This window comes from Myotis davidii, unplaced genomic scaffold, assembly GCF_000327345.1.
Source record: "Myotis davidii unplaced genomic scaffold, ASM32734v1 scaffold820, whole genome shotgun sequence".
Taxonomy (NCBI): Eukaryota; Metazoa; Chordata; class Mammalia; order Chiroptera; family Vespertilionidae; genus Myotis; species Myotis davidii.
The window spans coordinates 167958-195567 of record NW_006291981.1 but is presented as its reverse complement, the minus strand read 5'-3'; the positions used below and the strand labels follow the sequence as shown (position 1 = coordinate 195567).

At 47.5% G+C, this 27610-nt stretch overlaps 2 protein-coding genes across 2 annotated transcripts in view; one reads left to right on the top strand and one right to left on the bottom strand.

Annotated features, from left to right (window-relative positions):
• Window positions 1–27610, bottom strand: part of IQCK (IQ motif containing K) — a 117980-nt gene that overhangs the window by 22103 nt on the left and 68267 nt on the right. Inside the window, exon 7 of the mRNA XM_015565062.1 lies at window positions 5729–5840. Coding sequence (XP_015420548.1) covers window positions 5729–5840 — 112 coding nt within the window. The remainder of the gene's footprint in view (window positions 1–5728; window positions 5841–27610) is intronic.
• On the top strand, window positions 7817–10450 carry LOC102769029 (CD2-associated protein-like). The gene is given in 2 exon segments (XM_015565064.1): window positions 7817–8685; window positions 9217–10450. Coding segments are annotated over 2 exon segments (1929 nt in total). The 5' UTR covers window positions 7817–7880; the 3' UTR covers window positions 10341–10450.

Genomic DNA, 27610 nt, shown 5'->3' with positions numbered 1-27610 from the left:
GCTGCCGGGCTGCCAGAGGGATGTCTGACTGCCAGCTTGGGCCTGATCCCCCGGGGAGTGGGCCTAAGCCAACAGGTGGTAACTCCCTGAGGTGTCCTAAACTGAGAGAGGACACAGGCTGGGCTGAGGGACTCCCGAGTGCACAAATTTTTGTGCACCGGCCTCTAGTAGTTCTATAAATAACCAAGAGCATATCTACAAAAATGATGAGATAGATCTATATATATATTGACATGAAAAGATGTCACTGATATATCACCAAGTGAAGGAAAAAGGAAGTTACAGTAACTATATGTAATATGTTTGTTTGTTTATAAATATAGTGAGGCAAATTTAGTTTACAATTGTTCATATGGAAAATAATATAATAACTAACAAATAATAATACAAGAATAAACTGTTTTGCATACTCACAACTCTAAACCTACTTTGCCCCACACTGTTTGTATAAATATACTTCTATGTTGGTAGACGGATGGAGAAACACTATGAGCTGACACACAGTGGATGTCTCTGGAAGATAAGTCACTGAGTAGCTGACTTTGCTGTTAGATGACAGAGCATGTGTGTTAGTCACTTGCGGCAGAGCGAATGCCCGAACCCCAGCCCAAGCCCCGAGCTGTGTGCTCTGAGCCCGGCGTCCTGTTTGTAGTGAAGTCCTTGCTGTTCCTCATCCCTCGATGGGCAGGAAACTTGGGAGGGAAGGTCCTTATCTGTCTCCACTTGCCCCGGCTTCCTGTTCTAAAGAAACATCTCCCAGGCACATGGCGGTAGATCCTGCATTCACGGGGCTAGGGACTCAGCCTCCCCACTCCCAAACCTCCTTGATTTTTGGGCCATGGTCACTGCTTCACTGGGGTTCTGGCTCCCTGTTGGGAAGCTGTGCCTGGGCCAGCATGCCCATTGGCACCAGGGTGACATTAACTGGAAGACATGGCATGAGTGGCCTTGGGTTCCCTGGCAGTAGGCAGATGTGGTTCTGGCCCTGCAGGCCATGCAACCCTGTGTGAACCCTGTTCGTCTCAGCCTGGCTTTGCCTGTGAGCAGAGAGAACACCCCCTCTGAGAGCAGCGGGAGGTCACGTGGAAACGTAAGGCGCTGGGTCAGAGCTGTGACCCAGCCACTCCTCAGTTCCAGACACCCTTCCCAATCTAAGCACTACGTGCCCCAAGGCAGCAAGGGCACTAGATGTGGGGTGGCCAGGATGAGGTGTGTGCTTTAAACCACCCTTAAAACCCAACCTTAGTAGTTAAACTGTCATTATGATCTACACTTAAAATTCTAGATTTAAAAATCAGGGAAAGAAATTCTCTGGTCCCCCGCCCCATCCCTTCAGGCTTTCCTGGCCCCCCTCCCCCAGCAGGTGCTGCTGGAAGGAGCCCGTGTTATGTTTGGGGAAGATGGTTCCCACCGTGTCACAGGGTCTTCCTGAGGGAGAAGCCCTCAAAGTCAGTGTGCTGCCTTCGCTGTGTGGGCCTACCGCTCAGCCGTGCTTCTCTGTGACGTAGGAACACCGCTGAGACTCCTATGCACACCACATGTGGTGAGGAAGGGCCATTTTCCTTTCTTATGGACACTGCAGGTTATGCAACAGACCCTCCCTCCTCCCACTCTGCTTTGTCTCTAAGAAATTTACAATCCACCAGTGTAGGCCTTGGAGTATTTTGCTTATTCCATTTAGTGGCTTTATCTTTTCCCCACTTAATTTTTTTTCTTAACCTAATTACCACATTTACTAAAACTAAGCAACTACAAACCACTTTAGAAAGGAGGTAGAGAATAAACAGGTAAACAAATAAAAGTAAACCATCTGTTTCCTTTGACAGGTCAACCACCTTCATCCTCTTTCTTTAAAATATCAAGACGACGTGATAAAGTCATTTAAAGAGTATTGGTACATGAATAAATAACACACACACACACACACACACACACACACACACAATCTGATGTTATGGGAACACTCTCTATCGTTTCTTTCTTCCTCCTCTTACTAGATTTCCAATAAAATACATATAGTCCATTACAACGCACAAAGGAAAACTATTTCTGACTGCCCCAACCCTTTAAATACAGTTCCTCATGTTGTGACCCAACCATAAAATTATTTTCGTTGCTACTTCATAACTGTAATTTTGCTACTGTTATGAATCGTAATGTAAATATCTGATATGCAGGATGTATTTTCATTGTTCACAACCCACAGGTTGAGAACCGTTGGACTATATGAAGCTAAAGACATGCTAGTAACTGAGAAGGGACTTTTGATGGCATCTCAAAAATGTCTTAGGTATTATCTTTGAATTATATTAGCAGCATTTCTTGTCACAAACATTTTAAAATAATTCCTGCAACTGTCCCGATAGAGACTCAAGGATAACGCCATCAGTCTCTGTCCTAGAAGAAAATCCGGTTTGGGATGCCTCTAACTCGAATAACATAAGATGGGTTATAAATGACCACAACCCCCAGACAGCTGGTGCTGGGCCCCTTGGCCTCCTGGCTGCACCATGGCTGCCCCAGCCAATGAGCGTGGAGAGTTTATTCAGACGACAGTACAGAGCACAGTCTGCATAAATGACTTCACCACGAGAAACAATGTTTGTTTGCTGGGTTTGCACACAGATGGGTTTGTGGGTTTTCTAAATGAAGTAAAAAACACCATTTTTATTTGCAATCACTCTACTTGTCTTTATTTAAAAAAATAAATGTATTTTTATTGATTTCAGAGAGGGAGGGAGAGAGAAACATCAATGATGAGAGAGGAACATTGATCAGCTGCCTCCTTCACGCCCCCTACTAGGGATCAAGCCTGCAACCTGGGCATGTGCCCTGACCAGGAATCAAACGGAGACCTCCTGGTTCATAGGTCAATGCTCAACCACTGAGCCACGACAGCCGGGCTCTGCCTGTCTTTTTTTTGCAATCTAAAGGACTAACATATGTTTCCATTCATTTTCAAATGGCTTCATCAGAGGTCTGTGGGTCTAACCACAGTGCCACCCTGGCTGAGGACTTCTTTTCTCAATCTCCACGCTAGCAACCCAGATTCCTAAGGATCAAAACAGGAAGTAACTGTAGTGCGTGAGCTTGACAAATGACTCAGCGCGAGGATCCCCGATGGGACGCTTAGTGGCAGGCGGTCCCCTGCTCCTACACGGGGGCTTCGATCAACACAACACGAACAGCAAGAACCTGACGCCCAGAAACTGGACAAGAATGTGCTGTGTTCAGGGGATTCCTGGCATTGGTCTGATGGAGACCCAGGAGGGTGTCCTGTCTCTGCCTCTCCCCTCAGGCATTGTGAGAGCACTGAGCACAGGAAGCGCTCCCCACCTGCGGATGACCTTGGGCGAGTCCCTTGACCTTCCTGGGCCTCTATTTCTTCATCTGCAGACTGAAACCCAGGGATCCATCCACCAAGTATACATAGACTGCCTGCTCCGTGCCAGGCTCTGTGCCAGGCTCCACGCCAGGCCTGGGGCATCAGGGTGAAAAGGACAGCCCAGTCCTGACATGGACCCCAGGGAGCTGAGTAGGTGGCAGAAAGCAACCCCTGTGATGTGAAAGCACATGGGTATCTCAATGATACTCATCATGGCAATAACATGTATGGGAACCACATGCCAGGGCCTGTTCTGAAGATCATCTCCTGTGACTCTTCAACACCCACCTGAGACGATGCTGGTGTCAGTCCCATTCTGCACACAGCCACCCGTGGTGCAACGAGGCGGCTGGGGCAGGGTCCCCTGATGAAGGTGACGGGATTCCACAACCACCTGGCTGATTCCTCAGGCGTGCAGACTGCCCTCTTCATGCCCCGCAGGTCTGGGGATGTGTTTAGGGTGCTACTGAACCCGTCCTGCTTGGTATCCTCTTGACTGGGTCCAAAGGAGAATGCTCGCTCTGCCCTGGCTGCTGGGCACTCACTGTCCGCTCCCCGCCACATGGCACACCACCTCCGGCAGCCAACCAGAGTCAGCCAGCTCACAAGGGGGAGCACCAACCGGAAACAGCACGCTTGCTGCCCACCCCGGCCTGAAACGCAGCTGCTTGGTCACAGTTACAGCTCAAGCTTCTTCACAAGGGACAGTCGGACAAGAACGCTGATGCGCACGCCTGCACCAGGGCTCTGAGCCACTCATTGAAGCCTCACACTCCACTAACTCCTTCACCTGTTCACTCACTCACTCACTCACTCACTCACTCACCTGTTCACTCACTCACTCACTCATTCACTCACTCACCTGCTCACTCACTCACTCACTCACTCATTCACTCACTCGCCTTTTCACTCACTCACTCACCTGTTCCCTCACTCACTCACCTGTTCACTCACTCACTCACTCATTCACTCACTCACCTGCTCACTCACTCACTCACTCACTCATTCACTCACTCGCCTTTTCACTCACTCACTCACCTGTTCCCTCACTCACTCACCTGTTCACTCACTCACTCACTCATTCACTCACTCACCTGCTCACTCACTCACTCACTCACTCATTCACTCACTCGCCTTTTCACTCACTCACTCACCTGTTCCCTCACTCACTCACCTGTTCACTCACTCACTCACTCATTCACTCACTCACCTGCTCACTCACTCACTCACTCACTCATTCACTCACTCGCCTTTTCACTCACTCACTCACCTGTTCCCTCACTCACTCACCTGTTCACTCACTCACTCACTCATTCACTCACTCACCTGCTCACTCACTCACTCACTCACTCATTCACTCACTCGCCTTTTCACTCACTCACTCACCTGTTCCCTCACTCACTCACCTGTTCACTCACTCACTCACTCATTCACTCACTCACCTGCTCACTCACTCACTCACTCACTCATTCACTCACTCGCCTTTTCACTCACTCACTCACCTGTTCCCTCACTCACTCACCTGTTCACTCACTCACTCACTCATTCACTCACTCACCTGCTCACTCACTCACTCACTCACTCATTCACTCACTCGCCTTTTCACTCACTCACTCACCTGTTCCCTCACTCACTCACCTGTTCACTCACTCACTCACTCATTCACTCACTCACCTGCTCACTCACTCACTCACTCACTCATTCACTCACTCGCCTTTTCACTCACTCACTCACCTGTTCCCTCACTCACTCACCTGTTCACTCACTCACTCACTCATTCACTCACTCACCTGCTCACTCACTCACTCACTCACTCATTCACTCACTCGCCTTTTCACTCACTCACTCACCTGTTCCCTCACTCACTCACCTGTTCACTCACTCACTCACTCATTCACTCCTTTACCTGTTCACTCACTCACTCACTCACTCACTCAGCTGTTCACTCACTCATTCACTCACTCTTTCACCTGTTGACTCACTCACTCACTCCTTCACTCACTCAGTCCTTCAGCCAGTACTCATTTGGGCCCACTTTGTGGCAGGTACTGAACTAGGGAAAGTCTTGTCTGCATGGAGCTCACTCTAGTAGTGAAGACAAATAGCACAACACACAGCAAGTGCGCTCACGATGAGCGGGCCTCTCCTCCTGCGTGCGCTCAGACCTGCAGGGCCCACGTGGTAAAGGGCACAAGGCAACTGGGGCCTAGTCCCTCATCAGTGTCCAACCTGCTGCCCGTCAGACCCAGGGACCTCAGCAATCACACGGTGCCCGGGGCCCATCCCGAAACAGCAAGTCAGAGTCTCTGGAGATGAGGCCTTGCCTCCGCTCCGACAGCCCACCTTTCTGCTCTTGCTTGGCCCAGAAGAGTCTGACCCGCTCACGGATGTGCTTGTCCTCGCGCAGCTTCTTCTGCCACTGACGCAGCTCTTGGATCTCAGGATCACAGCGAACCTGAAAAATCCCCAAAGCGTGAGTCCCCCTTGAACCTGAACCCCCCAAAGCGTGAGCCCCCCCAAAATCATTAGTCCCCTTCCGCTTGGGTGAACTCAGCTTGTTAGCCCCGCGTGGGACCCTACAAACCAATCTGACAGCTTCCAGCTCCAATAAGCCATCTTTGCTCCAAAAGTTTACATAAAGTGTGAGCATAAATAAGGCGTGAGGCTTTGCAATTCTAACAGAGGGTGGGGAACACCCAAGATCCAGGCTGTGCAACGAAAATATAATGGGGCCACGTATGGAGTTTTAGATTTCCTTGCAGTATCCTCTTAAAAGTTAAAACAAGCTTCTGGCTTTATATTTAAGAATATATTTTATTTAAGCTAAAAGATCCAAAATGTCATTTCAACACACACTCAATATAAAAGGATGACTGAACTTCACTGTCAGTTTCTGTGCTGCCTTCATGGTGGGCTGTGCTCACAGCACGTCTCAGCGTGACCCACACACACAGTGCTCAACAGCCCCTGCAGGCCAGGGCAGTGGCCCAGGCTAATCGTGGTCCCCATGTCACCACAGCTCTGTGCCTACTGTACCGTGGGGTTTGAGCTGGACATTAGATACGGGGATAGTGGAAGTAATTATAATTACTATTTTCATTATTACTATAGCTCATATCTATTGAGCAGGTATGTCCCAGGCACTGTTTAAGTGTTTTAGAAATTTTAATCATCAAAACTACCCACTGAGGCAGGAATGATGATCCCCATTCCACAGGCACGGAGACTGAGTCACAGACTGGAACGGGATGGGACTAGGGTTTGGATGTGGGCAGGCTGTCCTGGCCATCCTGGAAGAATGCAGTGAGAGACACGGCACACAGGAGGGCCAGCCAGTAAGGTGCGAGCAAGAATGTGGGTGGGTAAGGGACACCAGTGGGCGCTGCACTCGCCTGAAGTGGGAGGAAGCATTTCATGGAGCAGGCACCTCTGGGCTGAGTTTTTGTTTTGTTTTGTTTTTTTAAGAGAGGGAGAGGGAGAGAGAGACAGAAACATCAAGGATAAGGGAGAATCACTGATCGGCTGCCTCCTGCATGCCACCTACTGGGAATCAAGCCTGCAACCTGGGCATGTGCCCTGGACTGGAATTGAACCCAGGACCCTTCAGTCCATAGGCCAATGCTCTATCCACTGAGCCAAACCAATCAGGGCTCTGGGCTGAGTTTAGAAGGATGAATTAGAGTCAGCCATGGAGGAAGGGGTTGATGGTATTCCAGGGGAGACACCAGCCTGTGCAGGGTGCAGGGGGTGCACAGCCCTGAGGACCCGGAAGTCCCATGAGAAAACAGGAGAGCCACTCGCCCTTCCCGCCTGCTTCACCCTCTCCCTCTCCACAGCGCCCCTTGAGTGGCTCTCAGGATTAAAGGACTGATTTATACATGTTGGTGTGTGTCCACTTTCTTTTGAAAGATAAGTTAAAGTTCCAGATGCTGAGACATCTGGAAAATATGTCTCCCGGATAACAGTCTCCTGACTCAGCTCTTTATAGAATTACTAGGGGCCTGGTGCACGGAATTCGTGCACACAGGGGGTGGGGTTGGGGGTGTTGTTCCTCAGCCCAACCTGCACCCTCTCCAATTTGGGACCACCACTGGTTCCTAACTTAGAGCGCCAGTGGGTCTTTCTTTATTTTTATTTATTTAAATTTTTTTAAAGGGCTAAGTCTATGATTTTTAATTAAAACTGAAAAATGTCCGGGATAGGAATGACAGAGGACCCATACTAGGTGGATGGGATCCTGGGGTTGGAGAGTAGGGAACATTGTTGACACAGTTGTCAGAATTCAAATGGGGTCTGTGGATTGAACCTTAATACTGTTTGAATGGAGACTTCCTCACGTTGTTCGGTGGAGAATTGTTATGCAGGAGTGTCTGCTTTTGGGAAATACACAGGGGAGTATCCGGGCAGCCTGTCATGTGTAGAGCATGCCCTCAAACAGCTCAGAAAAAGACTGGGGAGCGGTGGCGCCGGGCTTCTCCCCGCAGGGGCCCCCAGTATGGTTGACTATATTGTGGAGTATGACTATGATGCTGTGCATGATGATGAATTAACTATTCGAGTTGGGGAAATCATCAGGAATGTGAAAAAACTACAGGAGGAAGGATGGCTAGAAGGAGAACTAAATGGAAGAAGAGGAATGTTTCCTGATAACTTTGTTAAGGAAATTAAGAGAGGAACAGAATCCAAGGATGACAATTTGCCCATCAGACGGGAAAGGCATGGGAATGTAGCAAGTCTTGTACAACGAATAAGCACCTATGGACTTCCAGCTGGAGGAATTCAGCCACATCTGCCAACTAAAAACCTTAAAAAAAAAAAATAAAAGATCAAGAAGCGGCAATGTAAGGTTCTGTTTGAGTACATTCCACAAAATGATGATGAACTGGAGTTGAAAGTGGGAGATATTATTGATATTAATGATGAGGTAGAAGAAGGCTGGTGGAGTGGAACCCTGAACAATAAGTTGGGACTGCTTCCCTCAAATTTTGTGAAAGAATTAGAGATAACAGATGATGGTGAAACTCATGAAGCCCAGGAGGATTCAGAATCTGTTTGGACTGGGCCCACCTTATCTTTCCCCTCTCAGGGGAATGGGAATGAAACTGCACCCGGATCGGTGACACAGCCAAAGAAAATTCGAGGGATTGGATTTGGAGATATTTTTAAAGAAGGCTCTGTGAAACTTAGGACAAGAGCATCCAGTAGTGAAACAGAAGAGAGAAAATCAGAAAAGCCCTCAGTCATACAGCCAGTAGGATCCAGAACTCAGAACACGGAGATAACAAAATCAGACACTGAAGGTAAAACAAAAGCTAAGGACTATTGTAGAGCGTTATTTGCCTATGAAGATACTAATGAAGATGAACTTACTTTTAAAGAGGGAGACATAATCCACTTGATAAGTAAGGAGACTGGAGAAACTGGCTGGTGGAAGAGTGAACTTAATGGTAAAGAAGGAGTATTTCCGGACAATTTTGCTGTTCAGTTAAATGAACTGGATAAGGACTTTCCAAATTTTGTGAAAGAATTAGAGATAACAGATGATGGTGAAACTCATGAAGCCCAGGAGGATTCAGAATCTGTTTGGACTGGGCCCACCTTATCTTTCCCCTCTCAGGGGAATGGGAATGAAACTGCACCCGGATCGGTGACACAGCCAAAGAAAATTCGAGGGATTGGATTTGGAGATATTTTTAAAGAAGGCTCTGTGAAACTTAGGACAAGAGCATCCAGTAGTGAAACAGAAGAGAGAAAATCAGAAAAGCCCTCAGTCATACAGCCAGTAGGATCCAGAACTCAGAACACGGAGATAACAAAATCAGACACTGAAGGTAAAACAAAAGCTAAGGACTATTGTAGAGCGTTATTTGCCTATGAAGATACTAATGAAGATGAACTTACTTTTAAAGAGGGAGACATAATCCACTTGATAAGTAAGGAGACTGGAGAAACTGGCTGGTGGAAGAGTGAACTTAATGGTAAAGAAGGAGTATTTCCGGACAATTTTGCTGTTCAGTTAAATGAACTGGATAAGGACTTTCCAAAACCAAAGAAACCACCACCTCCTGCTAAGGGTCCAGCCCCAAAGCCTGAGCTGATATCTACAGAGAAAAAGTATTTTCCTGTAAAGCCTGAAGAAAGAGATGAAAATTCCATGCTGGACCAGAAACCTTCTAAACCACCTGCTCCACAAGTTCTACCCAAGAAGCCTACTCCACCCACCAAAGCCAATAATTTATTGAGATCTTCTGGAACAGTGTACCCAAAGCAACCTGAGAAACCAGTTCCTCCACTACCACCTGTAGCCAGGATTAATGGGGAAGTGCCTGCCATTTCATCAAAATTTGAAACTGAGCCAGTATCAAAACCAAAGTTAGATTCTGAACAGTCACCACTTAGACCAAAATCAGTAGATCTAGATTCATTTACAATTAGGAGCTTTAAAGAAACAGATATTGTGAATTTTGATGACATAGCTTCCTCAGAAAACTTACTCCATCTCAGTGCAAACAGACCGAAGATGCCTGGAAGAAGGTTGCCTGGCCGCTTCAATGGCGGGCATTCTCCAACTCAAAGCTCAGAAAAAATCTTGAAGTCACCCAAAGAAGAAGATAGTGCCAACATAAAACCATCTGAATTTAAAAAGGATTCTTGCAACTCTCCAAAGCCATCTCTGTACCTTTCAACACCTCCAAGTCCTTCAAAACCAAATGCGGCTAGTTTTTTAACTCCATTAGAAATCAAAGCTAAATTAGAAGCAGACGATGGGGAAAAAAATTCCCTGGATGAAATTAAAGCTGAGATGATTGAACTGCTGTGCATTGTGGAAGCACTGAAAAAGAAGCACGGGAAAGAACTGGAAAAACTATGAAAAGATTTGGAAGAAGAGAAGGCTCCGAGAAGTAATCTAGAGGTAGAAATTGAGAAGCTGAAAAAAGCTGTCCTATCTTCTTGAAGAGGCACGGGCCCAGTATTTATAATGAAATGGAGATTCAGAGGCAACACTATGAACTTCAATTTACTTGTTACTTAAAAATAACAAATACTGATGTTGTGGTAAAGAAATATGAGTATATGAACTATAATATCTATAGAAAAGCAGGGGGAGGGTGAATTTTTTTATATATTTTGCTTTGCCAATATGAGGGGGGAAAGAGGCCTTATTTCTTACGTGCTGGGATTGCAAACTTCTTTTTTAGTTTGCTTGAAAATACTACTGAATCTGTATAAAAAGGAAAATTCACAATAGTTTTTATATTGAAATGTATTATTTTTAACGAGATCTATACTATAAATATGATATCTTTACAAATAATCTGTAAAATATACTATTTGAGAGAGACAAATTAACTTTATAGTAACTATTGTCACTATGTTATACTTAGGGGATATGTACTTTTGTGTATATATATAAATATGTATTTTTTTCTTTCACTTTTAGCTTCTTACCCAGGATGACACTGTTGTGCCTGTTTGTTTGCAGTGCTGTTTATATTCTGGGCGATGTAATGGGAGTTTTCTAGCTGTATCCAGATTACTCACCTTCATCCTTTATGCCCCTTCCTCTGATTTTTAATAATTGTAAACAAAACTCAAAATGTTCAGAAGTTCAGTGTGAGGTTTCATACTTTGACAAGTTATCATTATGTAAATGCTAGATTTTACAATGTTTAATTGACCTAATAGACCAAACTAAGTGGTGGAGATATTTTGGACTGTGATTTAGGAATCAACTTTATAAAGAGTGTTAATATATCATTAAATTGTAGCTTATTTAAAGCCAAATCTAGTTGACCATATTAAAAATGCATTTCCACAAAATGGATGAATTAGCAGTTCCTTCAGAGTCATTTATGAACAAGTGGATATTTTAAAGTGTTATATGTGTCGTCTGAAAATGTCCATTTTTATAATAAAAGTAGAAATTTGACATTCTTCATTTGCAAAATAATTTAGATTTTAAGATTTTTTTTATTGCAAATGACTTAGATTTTGAGTACCCTCTATCATGCTTCCTTTTTATGTTATTTTAAAGCACCAAACCGATATTTTCCTTTAAAGTTTTGATCTTATAATTCTGAAATCTTGTATTAATTTTGTCACATTTCAAATAAAATAACTAAAAAAAAGACTGGGGGAAATGGGCATATATGTGTATATATGCACCCACACACAGTCTAACCTTGCCACTTTCGACTACACCTTGTGCACCTGCCTACTTGCTAAGATCCATAACTCCAGAATCAAGGTTTGCAGAGCGTCCTCGGCCATTGGGCCACGGCCAGGGTGCAGGAACCCTGCAGACAGACCCGCAGGCACCGTGCCAGCTGAAGTCTAACAGGTGCCACTGTTTTCTTGTTTCCGCTCCAGTATGTGAACTGGGGTCTGTTTCGCGATGGGTTCTGTTGGGGCTTTGGCATTTCTGTGCTTCCTGGTGGCGTCTGGCTGTGTGGGATGGCCAAGCTGGCGCTCCAGTGGATGCTGGCTCCCTGAGCCTGAGAAGACTGTGCGTTAAATATGGAGAAAAGATTGCGTCGTAAGCAAGTTCAGGCTGCCCCATTTCAACCTTAAGGAATCAACAGCACCCATCACATACGGTGTTCTTTCAATGGAAACACAGAGAGTGCTGCCCTGAGCACGCACGGTGCCGGCTCACTGGGGCCCACAGACTAGCAGCGATGGCCACTTGCGGGTGACGTCGTAAAGTCGTGATGCTGAGGTGATGCCGGGAGTGAGTCCGCTGCCAAGGCCACGTCCTGGCCCACAACCTGACCCACAACCGGACCCATGTCCGGGCCTACGTCCCCAGTGAAGCCTGTGGTCGGGCACCAACCGGCAGCTAGGGGAACTGACATAGCCATGTAGGTACCACTGCAGTTTCTCTATGCACTTTTAAACCATCTGCGTTCTTCTGGAAAAAAGGGCTTTTTCTCCCACTCTGGACAGCCACGCTCCCCCGGAGGCGCCCAAAGACCTGGGGCCTACCTGGCCCACCAGCCTTGCTGACCCCGCAAGCCACTGCCCTAACAGCTCCAACCTCTGCAGCCCTCGGCGCAGCCCATCGGCGCTGTCCAGCGTGGTTTGTCCAGCACAGTCCGTCCATCTGCAGGACACCCAAGGCCACCCGGCCACACACACTTGGGCCGCTCCTGCCTGGACTCCACTTTACTGCGCCTGGCTGTGGGCCCAGTGTGCCTGCACGGAACTGCCTCAGTGACTGCACTTCAAGAAGCTGCCCTTTCTTTATTTTTAAAAGACTGTACCGCACACACCCAGCCTTCAGCACCTCCCCGGCCTGGGCAAGGGGCGGCCAGCATTTTGCAGGCCAGCAGTGCCCCTGATTATGGTGGGGATCCCCTTTGGGGTGCTGGGCCGGCCTGGGCTAGCGGCCACCGGTGGTTTGAAGACCGGCCACGCTCCTGATCCAGGAGGGGTCACCTCATGGTGATCTGTCGTCCATCTGGTTGTGATAGCCCTAGTCTATTATTAGTATAGACTAGTGGCCCAGTACACAAAGTCATGCACATTGAAAGAAAATTAATTTTCTCTATAATAGAAGTGTCAGAGATGAAAGAAAGTTAGTAAAATGTATATGAAAATAATATATAAATTGATTAATAAATAAACAATAACAACATGATATAAAAACAACAAAGACATGATATAAAAAGAACAAAAACCTTATATAAAAACAACATTGATATAAACAATGAGTGATAAATTAAACTTATTCTAACACTGAGGCCAGTGTCAGACAGAGACAAATCAATTCTTTGAATCAGAGCAACCTCTCCTCCGCAGATCCTGTTAATACTTCAGTTTCAATTATGTTAGGTCTTAATCTTTTGATAATAAATCTAGTACCATTACAATGACCCCATTTACTATTAAGATTTCTCAGTAGCATGATAATTGCACCTACTTTCAATTCTAATTTAGACACGGCATTCCCGAAGGAGTAATATTTTTAAGAAATTTGATGAGAAAATTTTCCTTTTTGACATCATTCATGGAATCTAGTATTATTGTCAATTACACTGTCTTCTCTGAGTGTTAATGCAATATCCGTTCACCATGTGGGAAAAGAATAGGATACGTCTTTACATCTAATGTAGGAAACAGGATACTGTTTTGTTTCATTTTGGTGGCATTTGGATTATTTGGATCTGGTTTACAATGAATGAGCAAGTCCCTTTCAAAAGGAGGTCCTCCATCTTCGTTTCTGAATATGACGGCAACTTCGGTTACACAGGGATAATTATATCTACCCAGATCACTATTATAATCATATTTAATCACCATTGTTACTTCCGTGTGCTGCCGCCACTTTCTTTCAGCTTCAGAATGTCAACAAAAACAACCAAATTCACAATCGACAATGACAGATCAAACACATGTGTGCGACTGGTGCCAGTGAGAGGGGTTCTACCGAGTCTCCTATGTACCTACTCCAGGACTTCTGTGAGGATCAAATGAGATGAGGCACGGGAAAATGCTTCACAGACATTTGGTTACAGTGTAAAGTGTTTCCACCTGAGGCTAGTTGCTAGGAAGAGGAAGCGGGGCATTGCTACGTGACATCATTACCCGGATGGTTGGACACTTAGCAGATTAGCCTTTTATATAGATAGATAAGCACTGCCCCTTCACTGGTATCACCTTGTGATGGACTCTGTTCACTGGAGGGCAGTGGTGTCCGGTGGTTAATTTCATGTTATTTCCTTCCCATTTTATGGAAAGTATAATTTCCTCACACATCCTGGGATCACACACTGTAGCGCAAGCCAGGCCTCGCTCTCCAGGCAGTGGCCCTGCCTTTCCACCTGGAACCCCAGTGCCCTGAGAGGCCTCCTCCTGGCCTGCAGCCCAGCTCAGACCTGCAGGTCTGACCTCCAGAAACTGCTCTCTCAGTCATGGTGGGGAGGAGGGGGGACACAGGCTGCTTAGCGGGGCAGCTCCTCCCAGTTCTGCTGTGTGTGGTGAGGTTACAAAGTCAGGCCCAGCGCCTGCTCTTCTGGATTGCTGCTGGGTCTTGTGACTTCCCACTCTGGGCATTGGATCCAGGCTCCTACTGTGATCACTGCAAGTTTTTGAGTTTCAGCTCCTTAGAGGCACTCACTCAACCAGCCTATAGGACACAAGCTATCCCCCAGGCCTGGAGTGAGTCTGGCTCCCATCAACCACCTCACAGCCCAGAGCCCCCACTGCCTTCCTCCTCCTCCATGGTTGGCTCTGCCTTCTCTCTTGGTAATCTGGGAGCCTGCTGCCCCTCTCCCACTATATTTTCACTGGAGGCAGCAGTAACCCTGATTTTAAAATTGTGAAAAAATACACAGAACAAAATTTACCATGTTAACTATTCTAAAACACAGTTCAGTGGCATTAGTGCCTTCCCAGTGCTGGGCAACCGCCACCACCATCTGGTTCATAAGCCTTTCATCCCAAAAGGAGACCCACACACATCAAGCAGCCACTGCTCACACTTCTCTCCTCGGCCCCTGCCCTCCACGGATCCATTTGTTCCCACAGACGGTTCTTCATCCTTAGACCCACAGTCGATGGATCTGCCTTTCACATAAACGGGGTCATCTGATGTTGCCTTGGTGTCTGCATTCTTTCACATCGCAGGACAGCAGGACCCTTGTTTATCCATTCACCACTGCTGGGCACATGGGTAGTTCTACCTTTTCACTATTGTGACTATAGCTGCGATGGACATGTGCAGAAGTCTTTGAACAGCTAATTTCGATTTTTTTTGAGTATATACCTAGAAATGAATGGCTAGGTCACAAGGAAATTTTAGGATTGACTTACTGAGAAACCACCAATTGCTTTTCACAATGGCTGCATCATTTTATATTTTTACCAGCAATATAGGAGGGTTCTACTTGCTTCACATCCTTGCCAGTATTGGTATTTTTCATTTTAAAAGTTTTTATTATAGCCATCCTAATGGGCGTGAAGTGGAATCTCACCGTGGTTTTGATTTCCATTTCCTTAATGGTCATGATATTGAGCATCTCTCTATGTACTTGTTGGCCATTGGTGTGTGGTGTTTGCTGTTGTTTTTGTTGTTGTTTTTAGAAACATCCTTCGACCTTTCTCCTTCTTGGATTAGTATCCAGAGGCCTCTCATCTTCCAGAAGATCCCACAGAATCTTGGGGGGAAATCTCGGATGGGGTTTCCTCAATTCCTTCCCTTCCAGAAAATGTTTGTGTTCGTTACATACCCAGATCTCACCACGAGGAAGTTAGAGAGATGCTTCATCAAACTCAGAAAACCAAGTCCTACCTATTGCGTCCTCTCCCAGGGCAGGAGGTACCTTACTTAAGAAAGCTACTCAGACCCTAGCCAGTTTGGCTCAGTGGATAGAGCATCGGCCTGCAGACCAAAGGGTTCCAGGTTTGATTCTAGCCAGGGGCATGTACCTTGGTTGCAGGCTTCTCCCTGGCCCAGGCCCTGGTTAGGGCTTGTGCAGGAGGCAACCAATCAATGTGTTTCTCTCACATCGATGTTTCTCTCTGTCTTTCCCTCTCTCTTCCACTCTCCATAAAAAAATCAATGGAAAAAGATCCTCGGGTGAGGATTAACAAAAAAAAGAAAGCTGCTAGGGATTTTCTCTCCAAAATAAAGAAGAGAGTTTCCAGCTGAACCTATAAATATAAGCCACTCTTGCTTTAAAATATATATATTTAAAAATTACATATACTGTCCTAGCCAGTGTTGCTCAGTGGATAGAGCGTCGGCCTGCAGACCAAAGGGTCCCAGGTTCAATTCTGGTCAACGGCACATGCCCGGGTTGCATGCTCAATCCCCAGCAGGGGACAGCCGATCAATGATTCTCATCATTGATGTTTCTCTCTCTCTCCCTCTCCCTTCCTCTCTGAAATAAATTAAAATGTTAAAATAAAATTAAAAATTACTTATAAAGGATATAATTATGCAAATTTCAGAGTAAAAGCAGCACTATATGATTGCCAAAGAACATAAGGTAATCACCAGAATCTTTTCAATTACAAATCAGTGTTCTTACTATAGTTCTGAAAGTCTCATGCCCATAGGAGTAGTAGGTACCCTCGACGTCCCTGGTCTGGGCAAGCCCAAACCCTCCTCAGGGCTAAACAAGATCATATACAACTTTCCCACAGGCTTCTCTGTATCCGCGACCCAAGGCCACAAAACCCTTCGTCTCTGCACTGTGACACTGACACACTCCGCAGAACAGACCCGGAGGAGCTCCTGGTTACTGAAGAAAGGTGGCACTGACTGCAGTCAGCAAGTTAGCTGTGCCTCGTTACAGTCAAGTTCTTTCTTTACACTTGATTTATCTTGAAAGCTTGGAAGGGCACACAGAGTGTGGGTTTATCAGGGAGGGAGGAAATGGGTGCAAGGGCTTTCCTTCTCTACCCCATATCCTTCTGGGTTGGATTGGCTGGGACCAGAAACCCTTTATTGATCTTGATTTCCTTCATTTCAAACTAGAGGCTGTGCACAGGGGGCAGGGGTTTGGGGTCCCTCAGCCAGGCCTGCACCCTCTTGCAGTCCAGGAGCCCTTGGGGGATGTCCAACTGATGGCTTAGACCCCAAGTGATCGCCGCAGGTCCTGGGATTCTGAATCAAGGCTCTGCACTCAGGAGGCAGCCGCCTTCCAGTGGGTCTTGCCAGCGCAGGACTAGACAGGCCTCTCTTAGGAAGCCACTTTTTTTTTTTTTTTTTTTTTTTTACTAAGTCCCTTTAATAATAAAGACATATCACAGTATGACTTGGAAAAATGGAATTTTCCCCAGTAGCTCATTTGGTGACAATTGAGATAAAGTTCCTCCAACTTTTCTTGGTACTTGCTTACTCAACTCATCAGGGGATGACTAAGTTGCAAAAGCACTGAAGCTATTCAGTGAACTTTGTGATGATTTATAGGGTTAAATTACAGGCCGGTTTGCGATGCCAAAGACCATATGACCGCCCAGTGCTTTGGCCTCTTCCCTGCACGAACACCCAGAGCTGACATGTACGTGGTTACCACTGCCCAGATGTTTCCAGTGTACAGTCAAGGGTGAGAGCCACTGCTCTGGACACGTAATGCTTCCATGGGTGGCTCAAGGCACAGTCCCCACACTGGCAGCATCAGCACTGCCTAAGAACTACATGGCCCAGCCTCCTGACCCAGACACTCTGGGGGGAAGGCCAGCAATCTGTGCACTGCCAGGCTCCCCAGAGAGCTGGGATGCAGCCTAGTGAGTGTGAGCAGCCTGATGCTGAGCCCAGCAATCCCGGCTCCCTGGGCCCTGCCCCTGCACAGCTCTGCTCCTCTCCTCATCACGTGGGCATCCATGCCTGGCTCCTGCATCTCTTGAGCCTTGGAGCAGATTCCAGAGTCCGGCCTCAAGAAGGCTGGGAGCTTCCATTGCTGCCCCCTGGAATGTTCCTTCCATCATGGAAGATGGCAGGTCTGGCCACTGCAGGACGAGAGCACATGGAACCCTGTGGGCCTCAGTCAGGAGCCAGCACCAGGCCCGATGCAGGGGGTGTGGGGGTGCAGCCAGTTTAACCTTCCAGTCCCCTGGCCCCAGACCCCCAGTCACCACTGAGTGCAGCTCTGCGAGTGAGTCAAGGAGGAGCCAGCAGCTAACCCACAGAATCGTGGGAAATAGTCCATTCTTTTGGTTTTAAGTCACTAAGATTTAGCAGTTTATACATAAACTTTGCCTGAAGGGCACTGGTTAGCCCTTTAGAGAAAGACTACAGGACAGTTGGACCTTGGTCGGGCCAGCTGCTAGGTGCTCAGATGCAGGGCCACACCTTTGTTTCTTCTTTTTATTTTAAACTAGAGGCTCAGTGCACAAAATCCATACACGGGGGGGTTGGGGGGAGAGTCCCTCAGCCTGGCCTGCACCCTCTCTAATCTGAGACCCCTCGGGGGATGTCTGACTGCACTTTTAACAGATGACAGCTCCATTGTTTCTTTTCATGCTTAAACGCATTGGAATTAGTAGGTATTCTAAGTGTGTATACATTTTGGGGGACACCCTGTATATCTCTAGCCAGCGGTGAAAGGAACCAACAGCAGGTTTGGAACTTCCAGACAGGGAACCTCGCTCACTCCCCGCATGTCTCCCCACTCCACTTTCCACCTTCACAGGCAGTGGGAGAATTAATGTTTTCTCTCATTAACTCGGAAAAGCATGTCCTGTCACCCGCTGCCCGGCAGGAGTGCGCTAGGCCCCACATGAGCGAGGCTCAGTCAGGGAGGCCTTCGCTCATGGGCGCCGGCGCCCCAAGAGCACATTCCTCCTCTGCAGTTGCCCCAACTATCCCACCGTTTCACTGAGAGGACAGAACTCCTCGCCTCCTCTGGGTTCCTGATCTTGAACGCTGACCGAAGGCACCTCAGTGAGGGCCGCCCACGCCCACCAGGTGTGTCTGTCTGCACCTGCTCCCGCCTCAGCTCCTGTATTAGCCCCATGGAGGAGATCTTGTCACCACACTGGCCTCCACGAGCACAGGGCGTCACCACTCTGCCCTCTCACTGTCATCTCACAGGTGCTGACCCTGAGCACCCAGACACGCTCCAAAGGACGTGAGCATGCCGGAGGGGACGTGTGCATGTTGTGTGCGGGACGTAGGCATGCCAGGGTTGACGGAAGTGTGGCGGAGGGGTGGAGGGAAAGTGCATGCGCTGTGGTCCGGGACAGTTGTGGGCATGCGTGGGTGACAGCATGCTGGGGGACATTCACATGTGAGGGGGTGGGGGGAGAGAATGCGTGCACTGGAGGCCTGTGCCTGTGCAGATCTGCAAACCCACGCAGTGTGGCCAGGAGGACGTCAATCCAGCCCACCACGGTGGCTGTCCCTGCGATCGTACACTTTCTGGGCCAGGAGGCTGCACTGGGATCAGCCAGCAGCGAGGGTAAGGCTGAGGGCGGCCGGCTGAGAGGGCTCCACAGACAACCAGCACAAGTCAGTTGCAGGGGCTGCCGCCACTGCAGCCTGGCCCTGCCCTCCCCGCCCCTGACCCCGCCCTCCACAGCCTGTCCTCGCCCTCCATAGGCTATACTGCAGGGAGGACTCCCTGGATGCTGCTCAGTGGGTCTGGGGCGAGGTCTAGATTGTGCATGTCCAACCAGTTGCCCCAGGAAGATGACGCCCCTGGTCCCCACCACAATTTGAGAGGCAAATGCAGCTACTCCCATAGCTTCCTCCTGCTTCCACTGCACTGCACCTCCTCAGTCTCCTCACCTCTCTCCACAGCAGCCGGAGTCACGGTGTAAGTCTCCATTGCAGCTTAGTAATGACCCCCAAGTCTGGCATCTTAAACCAATAAACACTTATGATCGTGCACATTCTCTGAGGGTTAGGAATTGAGATGCAGCGGGGACTCGGGCTCAGGGTCTCGCATGAGGGCATGATCAGGGTGGAAGTGGGCAGTCTGTGTGTGGGGGGTGGGGAGCTTGGCCGTAGGGAGCGGGATTCCCTCACAGGGCTTTGGGCTGGAGGCCTGGTTTTCCCATGGAGGTGTCTCTGGAGGGATGTCCATGATGTGGCAGCTGGCTTCCCAGAGGCAGAGGGAGAGATGAAAACTTTTATCACCTGATCTTGCAAGTGGCTGCCATTACTCCTCCCATGTTAGACTGGTCACACATATCAGCCTGGTGCCGTAGTGGGATGGGACCTCCGGAATGTGAATGAGCCTCACTCAGGTCTCCACTCAAATAGCTTCTCTGATACCATCCTGGGGCAACACCAGCCCTTTATTTGCCTCATTTTCTTTGTGCTATTGATCTGCAGCAGGTAATGCTCAGCGAGCAGACACTGGTGGGGAGGCAACGAGGCAGTGGACATGGGCTGAAAGTTCTCATTAGCCAGAAAACAAGAGGGTCCGCAGGAGCTCCTGCTAGAGGAACCCTGGGCGGAGACTGCCTGTCACAAAGGCATGAGCAGCCAGGCTGCAGCGATGGCCGAGGCCCCCACATTATCAGCATTCCTCCCACACCCTCTCATGTCTGGCTTTTGCTGGCAGAGTATGCCCACCTGCCAGCGGATATCAGCGACTGGAAGAGAAATTCCTGGTGAAGAAATCTGCTCTGCCCGATCCCCAGGCTAACCAAACAGCCTGTGTCTCCAAGGCGCTCCCTTCCACTTCCACATGGTGTGGGGATGCTTCCCCAGCACAGGCTCCTCACACTGTGACAAAGGCCATAACACGCTGAACAGACTTTTCTCAGTGTCGTCTCTGGGAGATGAACAAGCGCAGCTGCAGGGTTGGAGGGTCCTGGTGCACAAGCGACCCCACAAACAGCCGCGTTTGAGTGCTCATGTGAGGCCCCAAGAAGGAGTTATAAAATGAACAGTACAGTTTGGTGTTCATTTTCAAATGCCTCACCAGAGAGAACCTTTAAGGGATTCATTTATTCACTAAAATACTGACAAAGTGCCTGATGTGTGCCAGACAGCTGGGGTTACAGGATGAGCAAGTCAAGCAGCCTTATCCTCAGGCCCCGCTTCTAGTCAGGGTGACAGGCAGTAGACAAGTGAATATCCAATGTAAGGACAAGTGATAGGCAGAAAACGAAGCCTGCAAGAGGACAGTGCAGCGAGTGAAGAGAGTGCTATTTTAGAAAGTATTTTAGAAAGGGAGACCAGGAGGGGCATTCAAAAACTCCGAGTGAAGCAGGGAAGGGACCCTGACGGACAGCTGCAGACGCAAGGAACAAACAGCAGGCGCAAGGCCCTGCGGCCGGAGTGTGCTTGGGGCCTGAGCACAATAAGGAGAATACTCGCTGGCTTTAACAAGATTCCTCAGCAAGAAAAGCAGAACCAGTAACTCCGCAATGACAGTGACAATAGCTAAGCCTGGCTGTGCGCTGACCATCTGACCCAATCTGCATAGGCAGGAACCATCAGCAGCTAAATAACCCAACAAAAGTCATCGGTCACCAGACAGACCTTAGGATCCACGCAGATCTGTCTGCTGTCAGAGCATCCTTTTAACAAGTCGCCATAAGACCTTTTGCACATTGAAAGGCTAAAACACGTCTTTCCGTTCAGCTGTAACATTCAAGAACATGAAAGGGAAGCTAAGGATAAGAATGTCAAGCAATCTTTCACACACACATAAAGTTGTCCTGCCCACGCCCGCCAACCCAGCCAGCAGCCTTACCGGAGGAAGCGCCCGCCTCCTCTGAGCACAGAGCCCCTTCTTAGGGTCTCTTCTTTCTGCCAGAAATCTGGGAGGAACAACAAAACTCTCCTTTGTGTTCTTTGAAGTGCCTTTTCATAGTCACTTGGTTTTTATCCTGGGATGTTGTCATTATCCATTTTCTACCTAACTATATAGGTCATCTCGAAACAGAGAAAAGTGGCCTTTCAAGGGGAATAATCAACATCAACAAAATCAAAACCCACTTGAACTCATTTCTTTCCCCCTTTCTTTTCTTGTGGTAAAATGTACATAACATGAAACATACTAGTTTAGTCATCTTAAGTGTGCAGTGCATTGGCATTAAAGGCATTCCTAGTGTTGTGCAGCCATCACCACCGTCCATCCCCATGACCTTTTCATCTTGCAAAATGGAAACTCTGTCCCTATTAAACAATAACTACCCATTCTCCACCCCCAGCCCCCATCAACGGCCATTGCGTTTTCTGTCTTTATGATTCTGACTCTGCCAAGAACCGCACCTGAGTGGAGTCACACAGTGGTTGTCCTTTTGTGACGAGGCTCTGTCACTGAGCATGAGGGCCCCAGGCTTATGCATCCTGCATCATCTCAGAACTGCTCTCTTTTTTAAGGCTGAATAATTTACCATCTTATGTATATACTAGAGGCCCAGTGCACGAAATTCGTGCACGTGTTGGGGGGTTCCCTTAGCCTGGCCTGCACCTTCTCCAATCTGGGATCCCTCGGGGGATGTCCAACTGCCGGTTTAGGCCCGATCCCTGTGGGCCTGGTTGCCCCCAACTGCCCTCCCCTGCTGGCCCGATCACCCCCAACTGCCCTCCCCTGCTGGCCACCTTGTGGTGGCCATCTTGTGATGACATGGGGGTGGCCATCTTGTGACGACGTGGGAGCAGCCATCTTGTGATGACGTGAAGGCACTGCACGAGGGTGTGAGGGCCACCTAGGCTTTTATTAGTATAGATGATTACATGTTGCTTATTCATCTATTAATGGGATCTTGGGTTGCTTCCACATGTTAGCTATTGTGAATAAAGCTGCTATGAACCGGTGTGTACGAATGTCTCTCTGAGACCTTCTTTTAATTATTTTGTGTGCATACTCAGAAGTGGAGTCACCGGGTCCTATCATAGTTCTATTTTTATTTTTGAGGACCCTCCATACTGTTTTCCACAGTGGCCACACCAAATAATGTGCACCGATAGTGCATGAGCTTTCCAATTTCCCTGAGTCCTATCAGTATTTGCTGCTTTTTGTTTTACATGGATGTGAGGTGATTTTTCATCTCCATGACCTTTCCTAATGCTTGGTGATGTTGAAAATCTTTTCATGTACCTGTCGGCCATTCATATATTTTCTTGGAATAAATGTATTTTTAAGTCCTTTGCTTATTGTATAAACAGATTTTCTTTGTTGTTGCATTTTGGGAGTTCTCTGTATATTCTGGATATTAATCCTTTATGGTTATGTGCTTTGCAGTGGTGGGTAGTGTATTTTTATATACAAAACTTTTGTTTTCAGAAAGTCCAACTTGCCTATTTTTTTTTTGTTGTTACCTGTGCCTTTGGTTCATATCCAAGAATTCTCTGCCAAATCCAGAGCCATGAACTTTGTCCCATGTTTTCTTCTAAGCATTTTACTGTTTTAGGTCTTAAATTAAGGTTCTTGACCCATTTTTAGTTCATTTTTGTATATAGTTTTAAATAAGGGCCCAACTTATTCTTTAGCATGTGGACATCCAGTTTTCCCAGCACCGTTTCTTGAAAAGACTAATCTTTCCCATTGAATGGTCTTGGCACCACTTGACCATATATGTGAGAGTTTATTTCTGGGCTTTCAGTTCTATTCTGTTGATCTGAATGTCTGTCTTTATGCCGCTACCATACTGTTTTGGTAATTGTAGCTTTGGAATAAGTTTGAAATCAGGAAGAGTGAGTCCTCCAGTTTTGTTCCTTTTCCAAGATTGTTTTGGCCATTTGGGATTCTTTGAGATTCCAAATGAATTTTAGGATGGGTTTTTTTATTTCCACAAAAAGCCACTATTTATTTCATCATTGAATATTAATTATTTATACATTTTATTTAAGATGTGGCATGATTTCAGAAAGAAAACTCTCAGATTCTGAATCAAAACCTAGTGCTTCCAGACTGTCTCCTAGCTACAATCCTCACAGTCTTGCCATCTCCCACCAGTAAGGAGGGCTTCCACCCTGTGAGCTAGCAGCTGCGAGGCTGGTAGGCTTACAAAAAAGAAATACGCTGTTTCCAGATCTTAGCTATTGTAAGTTGCACTGCTATTAACACAGGGGTGCACACAATCTTTCTGATTGGTGTTTCAGGTTTCTTAGGATATATTCTTAGAAGTGGGATCACTGGGTCAAATGGCAGTTCCATTTTTAATTTTTTGAGGAATCTCCATACTGTTTCCCACAGTGGCTGCACCAGTCTGCTTTCCCACCAGCAGTGCAAGGGGGTTCCTTTTTCTCCACATCCTCGCCAGCACTTGTCGTTTGTGGATTTGTTGATGATAGCCATTCTGACAGGTGTGAGGTGATACCTCATTGTTGATTTAATTTGCATTTCTCTGATGATTAGTGATGGTTACCATTCTTATGTCTGTTGGAGAAGTGTCTATTCAGGTCTTTTGCTCATTTCTAAATTGGTTTGTTTCCTTGGCGTTCACTTGTATAAGTTCTTTATAAATTTTGGATATTAACCCCTTATCAGATGTCTCATTGGGGAATATATTGTCTCATACAGTGGGTTCCCTTTTCCTTTAGTTGATGGTTTCCTTTGCTGTGCAAAAACCTTTTAGTTTTATGTAGCCCCCTTTGTTTATTTTTTCTTTTGTTTCTCTTGCTTGAGGAGACATATCAGAAAAAAATTATTGCTACAAGAAATGTCCCAAGTGCCCATCAGTAGATGAGTGAATAAAAAAGTTGTGGAATATTAACACAAGGGAGTACTATTCAGTCATAAAAAGAAGGAAATCTTACCTTTTGTGTCATGGGTGAACCTGGAGGAAATTATGCTGAGTGAAATAAGCCAGTCAGAGAAAGACAAGTACCATGTGATTTCACTTTTATATGTGGAATCTAATGAACAAAATAGCAACAGACTCATAGATACAGAAAAGAGACGAACAGCTGTCAGAAGGGAGGGGGTTGGGATCTGGGTGAAAAAAGTTGAAGGGATTACGCAAAAAATAAACAAAACAAAAAACCCAGCACAGACAGTGATGTGGTGATTGCCAGAGGGAAAGCGGTCAGGGTAGATGAGCGTCAAGGTGTGATACAGACAACAGTGTGGTGGTTCCCAGAGGGAGGGGGTGGGGGGAGTAAAGGGTTATGGGGATGGAAGAAGATACGTCTCTGGGTGGTGGGCACTCAGTGCAATGTGTTATAGAATCGTGCACCTGAAACCTGTATAATTCCATTAGCCAATGTCACCCCAATAAGTTCAATTTAAAAAAAAGGAAGTATCTATCTAGTGGTCATTCAACCCACTTCCAGGCTTCTCAGAGCCTCTGAGGTCCGTAGCACACACCCACACACCTGGACACAACAGTGCTGCCTGCGCACGCCCCCAAGCACAGTGTCACACACCTGCCTTCCCCAGCACGCTTCACGCTCACAATCTCTTCCACTCCCCATCTGCCATCAAACCCATGCTCAGGGCACACCTGAGTGCACCATTGGTGCCTGCAAACAGGTCTGAGCTAGAGTCCCGCCTCTCCAGAGGATGCTTTAGCAATAATGATGAAACTGACAAAAGGGACTTACTTTTTTGAGCTGTCAATTCCACTTCTAGCAATCAATCTTACACAGAAAATCAGATAAGTGTGCAAAGATATATGAAGAAGGACATTTTTCATAATATATTTTACATGGGGGAGAAAACTAGAATGTCCAAACCACTGTGGTAACTAAATCAGGGTTCGGTTTGGGCACAGAAAGGTTATCAGAGAGCCTTTGAACTGGGGAGACAGAACTTCGTGTGCCGAGAAAGAAGATACTCCCAACACACCAGTACGGCAGAGGCAGCACAGAGCATTGTGTACAAAAATTCCTGTGTAAAAAAATTCCTGCATGAATAGGAAAGATTCTTTTATGTATTATCTCCTTTCCCCGCATGGCAATGTATCACTTAAATAATAAAAAATAGATTGTAGAGGACCCTGCTCCATGGGTGAGCTTCCCTCCCGCCCTGCCTCCTGCCGGCCCAGTCAGTCTCTCCTGGGACACCTCGGTGACAGCTCTGCACGGTGGGCCCAGAGTTTTAGTTTGGGCCAATAACCTCCTTCATGCACAAGTGATCAGGAGCCTGGAAATGGCTATATTATCCTTGTGATTACTGGGGCTCCAGGCTGTGGCAGAGTCCCTCTGAGAGGACTCCTGGTCTGGCTAGATCCAGGCACTCCAGCCCATCCTCAGCTCCGCCCTCAGCTCCACCCTCCTGCCTCGCAGCTTGGCTGCCTCTGGTCACCTCTGGACAGGCTCTTTATGCAGCGGCCAGATGGGTGCCAGCAGCAGAGAAAGCTGCTCTGTTCCAACAACTCCTGTGAGACCCCAGAATGGAGCTGCGAGGTGGGGGGAGGGGGGGCGTCTGGCTGGGGCCCTGCCCATTGGGAGCTCCTCCCTCAACAGGGGGTGCACCCAAGTGTCCTGCTGGCCCAGCCCTCCACAGCTCCAGGCCGGGTACTCTTCCTCCATCTTCCTCCATCCCACGCTGCGGGCGCCTCATTCACCTGTCAGTTCACTACAGTCTCAGGTATCAAGGCACAGATTCAGTCTTCTCTGCACAAGGGAAATGAGGATATCTTGATTTTTTTTTAATTTTGTAAAGCCACAAGGGGGCTGCTGGAGCAACATACCCCGTATTGTTCATCAGATAATGGTAACGACTGGAGGCCTTGTGGTTCTTAGCGGTCACAATGCCTGGAGGGGCGCTGGTGTTGGCAGAGGGGGAGACCGCATGCCAGGCTGGTGTCAGGCTAAGCTAGACACATCAAATAGAACACATGGGCAGAGGCACAGAGCACCAGCAGCTCATTAGGCAGAACAAATATTCAGCGATTTGCTGGTGTCTGCCTCCTGCCACTAGCGAGGCTCTGATTCCCGCGTCCCATGAGAACCTCGCTGTGCTCACTGGGGAACCGGCCCCATGGCTGCCGGTCGCAGCCGGGTTTCACCAGCAGAGAAGCACCCCAGGGGGCGGCTCAGCACCAGCCACACCTCGGAAGGGGGTGCTCAGAAGACCCATTTCATCCACAACATGGATGGCTTCAAAGAAGACACATATTCGCTGTGCACGCTGAGACGGTCTGGCTCCTAAGCGCTGAGTATTTTGGGAAAAGGAAGGAAAGCATGTCCACTCCCACAGAAGTGCCTGGAGTCAGGAATGACACAGGACCCTTTGTACAAGGTCAGGCATTCAAGTAACGGTCCCAGGACTACTCGCCACAAATTGCTTTCATATTTTGTGACATTTCTGTTAATGCAGTCGCTTAAAATACAAAAATATATTTTTGAGATGTCTGGCTAGTTTTATGCTAACAGAGAGGACAGTCAAATTTCTGGAGTTTATCTGGCAAGAATATTATCCAGTCTTAAAAAGGAAGTTCTGACACGTTACATAGAGACCAAGCACGTCAGGCTCATGGCAGGCGGGCCGCATGTTTGATGTACAAGATATAGGCGAATCTAATGCACATTATGCAAGTGAAATGAGCCAGCGCAGACACAAGTCCGGTAGGATTCCAGAGGTCCTCCAGCCGTCACAGCCAGAGACAGGACGCGGACTGTGGCTGCCAGAGGGAGGGGAGGAGGACACAGAGCTGTTGATTACTGGCTCAAGAGTTGCAATTTAGAGATTAAAATGTTCTTTTTTAAAAATTTTTTATTACAAAGGGTATTACATATGTGTCCATTTTTCCTCCCGCCCCAGACAGTCCCCCAGCCTCCCCTATCCCCCAGTGTCCCATGTCCATTGGTTATGCTTATATGCATGCATACACGTCCTTTGGCTGATCTCCTACCCCCTACCTCCT